At 52.7% G+C, this 7,830-nt stretch overlaps 1 protein-coding gene across 4 annotated transcripts in view; it reads left to right on the top strand.

Moving 5' to 3' along the window:
- Positions 1-366: 366 nt before the first annotated feature.
- The window catches only part of LOC117083595 (phosphorylase b kinase gamma catalytic chain, skeletal muscle/heart isoform), a 12,928-nt gene continuing 5,464 nt past the window's right edge, over positions 367-7,830 (top strand). Inside the window, exons 1-4 of one of the 4 annotated variants that reach the window (XM_033211465.1) lie at positions 367-530; positions 4,399-4,515; positions 5,565-5,743; positions 6,294-6,348. In XM_033211465.1, coding sequence (XP_033067356.1) covers positions 4,433-4,515; positions 5,565-5,743; positions 6,294-6,348 — 317 coding nt within the window. In that variant the 5' untranslated portion in view covers positions 367-530; positions 4,399-4,432. The remainder of the gene's footprint in view (positions 531-4,398; positions 4,516-5,564; positions 5,744-6,293; positions 6,349-7,830) is intronic. The other 3 variants (XM_033211473.1, XM_033211493.1, XM_033211483.1) reach the window with 3 other exon arrangements.

Below are 7,830 nucleotides of genomic sequence, written 5' to 3'. Positions count from 1 at the left end.
TATGCATTATATAGGGTAATCATGCACACTGTTCCTAAATGTCCCTGGGACAGCCAGGGCAGTCAGCTGCTGCAGTCGTTCACTGAGAAAGCCTCCAGGGCAGTGCTGTCAGCATACGGGGAAATCAAAATTGCTCCCAGTGAAGCAAGTGCCCTCCGCACAAGGCTGGATTTATGTTCTCTGGTCCTGGAGGCCAAGGGAGCTCCAGAGGGAGGATCCATCCTGTCTGGCCCCGTCTCAGGCCACCCGAGCTTCCCTCATCCTCCACCAGAGGTCCCCCCCAGTGATACTCGGCCCCATGCCCTGTCACTGCGGAGCCTTGGCCTGCCTCCCGGGTTTGCAGTTGTGATTTATTTTTGGCACGTTAGCCTCCGGTCATCAAATAGCAAAACCCAAAACAACAGCAGACGATATCTTCCAAGTGTCTGCTCAGGACACGGCTTCAGCCCTCTGTGGTCCCCTCTCCCTGGGGGCTCTGAGGCCTTTGGGATTCTTGTCAAGCTCCTTCAAGAGCCTGCAAGGACTTAACCGTGAGTAGCTAGCCCGTTGATGGACAAAAGCCAGGTGACAGGCAGGGAGCAGGGAGGAGTGAGGGTAGAAAAGATAGAAACTCCCATATCCATTCCATCCATGTCTCTTTTCTGAAGGCGAATGGACCGGGGAGAGTGGCAGCATTGACCCTTGAAACCCCCATCTGGGGGACTTCCCTACCGAAAAGAGGTCCCTGAGGCTGATCTGGTTTTTGGACTTTCAGAGTCCAGGGGAGGGAAGTTATGTGCCAAAAAGGACCAGGCCAGGTAGGCACAGTGGCTCACACCTGTAATCCCAGCACTTTGGGAGGGCAAGGTGGGAGGGTCACTTGAGGTCAGGAGTTCAAGACCAGCCTGGCTAATATGGTGGAACCCCATATCTACTAAAAATACCAAAATTAACTGGGTATGGTGGCTCATGCCTGTAGTCCTAGCTACTCAGGAGGCTGAGGCAGGAGAATCGCTTGAACCCAGAAAGCAGAAGTTGCCGTGAGCTAAGATCTTGCCACAGCACTCCAGTCTGGGTGACAGAGCGAGATTCTGTCTAAAAAAAGGACTGGGCTGCCTACTCCCATGTGGGAACCCTGTCCACAGGGGTCTTGGGAAAAGTGTGAGGGTTGGGTGGGGCAGTAGACAGAGGCACTAAGTTGGCCCCAGTCAGAGCTGGAGCTGGGGCAAGATAACCACCTCCTCAGCACCCCAGGAAAGGTGAGTGTAGCCACAACTTGGCCAAGTTGGCTGTGCCAAGGACTGGAGCCTTAGGCCTAGGCTGGCATCTCATAGGGGGTTCCAGGTGTACTTTCTGCTCATGGAGGGCTGGGGGAGAGGACAGAACTGGCACTACCCAGCTTTGGGAGGTGATGAGGCACAGATGCCCATTGTGAGGACTTAGAAGGACTTACCAGCAAATGGGCTTGTTTTTATGGGAAAGAGACAGTCCCAGGCTCCACCAAGTTGCTGATGGGGCAAGCAGAGAAGGCCTGTGCGTGAGCAGCCCAGATGCCTGGCACCAGCAGAGGGTACTTGTTATTCTAAACCTTCCTCTGGTAACCAGGCACCCAGTAGTGGGGCCACCAGGATTTCTGGAACAGCCTGCCCAATCCTGGAGGCAGCCAGAGCTGCTGCTTGGCTGGTCAGCACATTGGCTCCTTTGAGAGGCCAGGCCTTCTTAGGCCCAGAAGCAGTGGGGAAAAGGGGGTTGGAAGCAGCTTTGGCCCTGCTGAGTGGCAGGTTGGGCCTGTTTTCTATCTGCCCTTTTCCCTGTTGGTAAATGATATTTTCTGCATTCCTCAAATCCTGCATCTGATTTTGTTTTGTTTTGTCCCGGTTTTTTGTTTTGTTTTGTTTTTGAGATGGAGTCTCACTATGTTGCCCAGACTGGAGTGCAATGGCACAATCTTGGCTCACTGCAAGCAACGTGTCCCGGGTTCATGCCATTCTCCTGCCTCAGCCTCCCGAGTAGCTGGGACTACAGGTGCCCACTACCACGCCCAGCTAATGTTTTGTATTTTTTAGTAGAGACGAGGTTTCACCGTGTTAGCCAGGATGGTCTCAATCTCCTGACCTCGTGATCCTCCCACCTCGGCCTCCCAGAGTGCTGGGATTACAGGCATGAGCCACCGTGCCCGGCCTGTTTTGTTTTGTTTTTTGAGGCAGAGTCTCACTCACTCCGTCACCTAGGCTGGAGTGCAGTGGTGTGATCTCAGCTCACTGCAACCTCCACCTCCTGGGTTCAAGTGATCCTCCTGCCTCAGCCTCCCAAGTAACTGGGACCACAGGTCCGAGAGCCATCATGCCTGGCTAATTTTTGTATTTTTTGTAGAGATAGGGTTTTGCTATGTAGCCCAGGCTGGTCTCGAACCTCAAGTGATCTGCCCACCTCAGCCTCCCAAAGTGCTGGGATAACAGGTGTGAGCCATCATGCCAGGCTCATCTGAAGCAGGAGCTGAGTTCCCTGGTAGGAGCCTCCATGTTCCTGACGCAAGGCGGGGTAGCTCAGCGCCTCTGTGTCCAGGCCTGAGTGCCCTGTATTGCCTCTATGCTGCAGCAGGACCACTCAGGGCTCACTGGCCATTGTTAGCTAGGACATGGGGCATTCTGCCAGCAGGACCCTGAGCACCAAAGGGGTACCTGCCCAACCATTGACTTACATTCAAGGAATAGCCCCTGCCAGACACCCGCACTGGGTATGGGGGGCAGAGACAGCTAGGACATCCTAGAGGTGACAGTCTAGCGGGGGAGGTGAGAGCATACACTGGTGAGTGACACCAGAGGTAGGGACCGGGATGGACCCACCCAGCTCTCCATCCCTCAGAGCACCCAGCATAGTGGTTGGCGAAGAGTGGGTGTTCAGTGTCTGCAGAATGGAGATGTAATGAATGAGTGAGTGAGTGAGTGATTATGAAAGTCCCAGTTATGGATAGAATACATGAGGAAGGGCCCGGTGCAGTGGCTCATGCCTGTAATCTCAGCACTTTGGGAGGCCAAGGTGTGTGGATCATTTGCGGTCAGGAGTTCGAGACCATCCTGGCCAACATGGTGAAACCCCATCTCGACTAAAAATACAAAAATTAGCCAGGCATAGTGGTGCGTGTCTGTAATCCCAGCTACTCTGGAGGCTGAGGCAGGAGAATTGCTTGAACCCGGGAAGGGGAGGTTGCAGTGAACCAAGATCACACCACTGCACTCCAGCCTGGGTGACAGACCGAGACTCCATCTCCACACACACACACACACACACACACACACACACACACAAAACATGAGGAAGGAGCAGTGGGATGGAGTGCAGAAACCTGTCCTAGAAGGGGGTGTGTTTTCAGGAAGCACAGTCACAAGGGGAGATAAGGAGAGGCTACAGGAGTGGCCTATTAAAAAGGAAATTGTGGCCAGGTCCAGTGGTAGCTCATGCCTATAATCCCATCTCTTTGGGAGGCTGAGGCGGGAAGAATGCTTGAGGCCAGGAGTTTGAGACTAGCTTGGGCAACATAGGGAGACCCCGTCTCTACAAAAAACTTAAATATTAGAGCTGGGCGTAGTGGTTCACGCCTGTAATCCCAGCACTTTGGGAGACCAAGGCGGTCAGATCACCTGAGGTCAGGAGTTCGACACCAGCCTGGCCAACATGGTGAAATCCTGTCTACTAAAAACAGAAAAAATTAGCCAGGCGTAGTGGTAGGTGCCTGTAATTCCACCTACTTGGGAGGCTGAGGCAGGAGAATCGCTTGAACATGGGAGGTGGAGGTTGCAGTGAGCCGAGAGCCAAGATTGCACCACTGTACTCCAGCCTGGGGGGTACTTTAGTCCCATCTACTCAGGCGGCTGGGGGTGAGGATCACTTGAGCCCAGGTGGTTGAGGCAGCAGTGAGCTATAATCGTACTACTGCACTCCAGCCTGGGTAACAGAGCAAGACCCCATCTCTACAAAGAATTTATTTTTTTTGAGCCGGAGTCTGGCTGTGTTGCCCAGGCTGGAGTGCAGTGACGTGATCTCCGCTCACTGCAATGTCTGCCTCCTAGGTTCAAGTGATTCTCCTGCCTCAGCCTCCCAAATAGCTGAGACTACAAGCGTGTGCCACTGCACCCAGCTAATTTTTGTATTTCTAGTAGAGATGGGGTTTCACCATGTTGGCCAGGCTGGTCTTGAAATCCTGGCCTCAAGTGATCTATCTGCCTCAGCTTCCCAAAGTGCTGGGATTATAGGTGTGAGCCACCATGCCCGGCCTCAATTCACAAACATTTATTTGGAACATTCACTATAGGCCAGTGTGGTGCCAGATATAAGGATGAATGAGAAACAGTTCCAGGCCCCAAGGAGAACACCCCCTGGGTCAGGAAGGCTGACAGCTTCTTTCTGTTCCCCTCTCAGAGCCACTCAGAGTTCCCCTGCTGAAGATCTGAGCATGACCCGGGATGAGGCACTGCCAGACTCTCATTCTGCACAGGACTTCTATGAGAATTATGAGCCCAAAGAGATCCTGGGCAGGTAAGGCCCAAGCTTTCCCCACGAAGTGCTGTCCTAGGATCCAGCAGGCCCTGTAGGCTACAGCCAGCTCCGCTCCACCCCGAGTACCGACCCCACTTTCATCCCCAAAGCGCTGTTCTCTTGGAGAAACCCTTGGTTTGGGGTCCTGCCCTCCTGAAGCCAGGAAAGATAAGAGAAACCTCTCCCAGCCAAAAGTTCCCAGGGGTAGGTGCAATGGCTCACACCTGTAATCCCAGCACTTTGGGAGGCTGAGGTGGGAGGATTGCTTGAGGCCAAGAGTGCAAGATCAGCCTGGGCAACATAGCAAGACTCCGTATCTTTTTTTTTTTTCTTAAGATAGGGTCTTGCCTGTAGTCCAGGTTGGAGTACAGTGGCATGATCTTGACTCACTACAGTCTTTGCCTCCTAGGCTCAAGTGATCCTCCCAACTCAGCCTCCCTAGTAGCTGGGACAACAGGTATGTGCCACCAGGTCTGGCTAACCATCTCTATTTAAAAAAAAAAAGCGAGGGGCTGCCGGGCACAGTGGCTCATGCCTGCAATCCCAGCACTTTGGGAGGCCAAGGCAGGAGGATCACCTGAGATCAGGAGTTTGAGACCAGCCTGGCCAACATAGTGAAACCCTGTCTCCAGTAAAAATACAAAAATTAGCTCTGTGTGGTGGCAGGCGCCTGTAGTCCCAGCTACTCAGGAGGCTGAGGCAGGAGAATTGCTTGAACCCGGGAGGTGGAGGTTGCAGTGAGCCAGGATTGTGCCACTGTACTCCAGTCTGGGCAACAGAGTGAGCCTCTCTCTCTCAAAAAAAAAAAAAAAAAAGAGCACTGAACTAGGAGTTACACGGCCTGCGAGCAGGCTTGATACTCACCAGCTCTGGGCAAATCACCTGACTGTGCCTGTATTTATTCATCCACCATTTCCAAAAGCTCAGAGGAACTTGGGGGAAAGTGTAAATCTATTGACAAGGGCAGGACATCTCTGCTGCAGCCTTGAATCTGGGACTCCCCATGGGGTGAGGGGCCCCCCGAGGTCATTTGTCCTCTGCACTCCCAGGGGCATTAGCAGTGTGGTCAGGCGATGCATCCACAAGCCCACGAGCCAGGAGTACGCAGTGAAGGTTATCGATGTCACCGGTGGAGGCAGCTTCAGCCCCGAGGAGGTGCGAGAGCTGCGAGAAGCCACGCTGAAGGAGGTGGATATCCTGCGCAAGGTCTCAGGGCACCCCAACATCAGTGAGTGATGACCCCAAGTCACATGGCGGGGTGCGCCCCTGTGATTCTGCCCTGACAGCCCAAGCCAGGGAGTGTGGCCCCACCACACAGCCAGCTAGAACCACCCAGGCTCAAGGCTCCCAGCTCCACCCTCACTGCTCTGACAGAAGGGGTCCCAGACTGGGATGGATGCAGGCAGGGGAATGGGGGTTTGATGTCCCCGGGCTGAATTAGCCAGGCGTGCTGATGCATGCCTGTAATCCCAGCCACTCAGGAGGCTGAGGCAGGAGCATCACTCGAGCCCGGTAGTTTGAAGCTGCAGTGAGTTATGATTGCACTATTACACTCTAGCCTAGGTGACACAGTGAGATCCTGTCTCTAATGATAATAATAATAATAAAGTCCCTGGGCCTGCCCATACCCTGGGTTGATGTCCTTTGAGCACCCTCCTGATTCCCCTGTCAGCTTTTGAAGTTAGCCCACAGCAGCCTCGGTCCCTGACCCCTGTGCCCCGGCTGCCCCTACCTGGGCTCCCCTGCTACTTGAGACAAGCTAGCCATTTCCATTTCAGTACAGCTGAAGGACACTTATGAGACCAACACTTTCTTCTTCTTGGTGTTTGACCTGTAAGTACCCAGCCCTGGAGCAAGCCACACCTGAGAGAACCTCGACTGTCAACTGTCATCCGCTCCCCAACCCCAGGGCTGCCTGGAGACCACAGCCAGCTCCTGAGCTGAGGATGCCAAATACAATCACGGTGTTTAGACAGATCAGCCCCTGGGGTCCGGCTGCTGGGTTTGGAAACCTGGGTTCACCACTTGTGGGCTGGATCATTTCTTTAAATCTCGGTTTTCTCATCAGTATTATGGGAGTGATGATAGCACAGTGAGTGGCATAGTGTGAATGCTAATAATTACTAGCCTCAGGCCAGGCACAGTGGCTCACAACTGTAATCCCAGCACTTTGGGAGTCTGAGGCTGGAGAATTGCTTGAACCCAGGAGGTGGAGGTTGAAGTGAGCCAAGATCGTGCCATTGAACTCCAGCCTGGGTTACAAGAGCAAAACTCTGTCTCAAAAACAAAAACAGAACAAAACAAAAAAAAACCCAAAACTCTTGGCCTCATGCGATTCTCTCACCTCAGTCTCCCAAAGTGCCGGGATTACAGGCATAAGCTACCACGCAATTGTTCTATTTTATTATTGGCTGTTAATCTCTGTGCCTAATTTATAAACTTTATCTTAGGTATGTACATATAGGAAAAACATAGTAAGTATAGACTTCAGTGCTATCCATGGTTTCAGGCATCCACTGGGGGTCTTGGAACATATCCCCTGCAGATAAAGAGGGAGAACTGTAGACATATATAAAGTAGAACAAGGGTTAGCAAGAGACAGGGGCTTCCTTAGACCGAGTGGTCAGGAAGGCATGTCCAGGAAGTGACCCAAGCAGAGGATGGCAGGATGTAAGGTCGGTCAGCACCAAAGACCAGGTCCTGCAGGCATTTTAGCCATGGTAAGGAGTCTGGAAGGTCAAGACTGGGCGGCTGACGTGATCTGATTTATTTATTTTTTTTTTTGAGACAGAGTTTTGCTCTTGTTGCCCAGGCTGGAGTGCAGTGGTGTGATCTCGGCTCACTGCAACTTCTGTCTCCCGGGTTCAAGCGATTCTCCTGCCTCAGCCTCCCAGGTAGCTGGGATTACAGGTACCCACAAACCACCATGCCCAGCAAATGTTTTATGTGTATACTTTTTTAGTAGAGACAAGGTTTCGCCATGTTGGCCAGTCTGGTCTCGAACTCCTGACCTCAAGTGATTCATCTGCCTCGGCCTCCCAAAGTGCTGGGATTACAGGCGTGAGCCACCGTGCCCAGCCTGACTTCCTTTTGAAAAGATCTCACTGACTATCTAGGGATGACTGTAATGAGGTGGGATTGGAAAAAGGGAGGCCAGCAGTATCGAGGAGAGAGGCAGGTGGTAGAGGTTGCACCTGGGGTGTGGTCCAAAGGTCAATATCATTATCACCATCACCACCATCATCATGCCCCTACTTCTGCATCAATAGGATTAGTAAGATGAGCCCGTTATTGCTAAGCATCAAACGTGAACAC

The sequence above is a fragment of the Trachypithecus francoisi genome, unplaced genomic scaffold (assembly GCF_009764315.1).
Source record: "Trachypithecus francoisi isolate TF-2019V2 unplaced genomic scaffold, Tfra_2.0 Contig00380, whole genome shotgun sequence".
NCBI lineage: Eukaryota > Metazoa > Chordata > Mammalia > Primates > Cercopithecidae > Trachypithecus > Trachypithecus francoisi.
The sequence above is the reverse complement of the archived record's forward strand: the minus strand, read 5'-3'. Positions and strand labels throughout refer to the sequence as shown.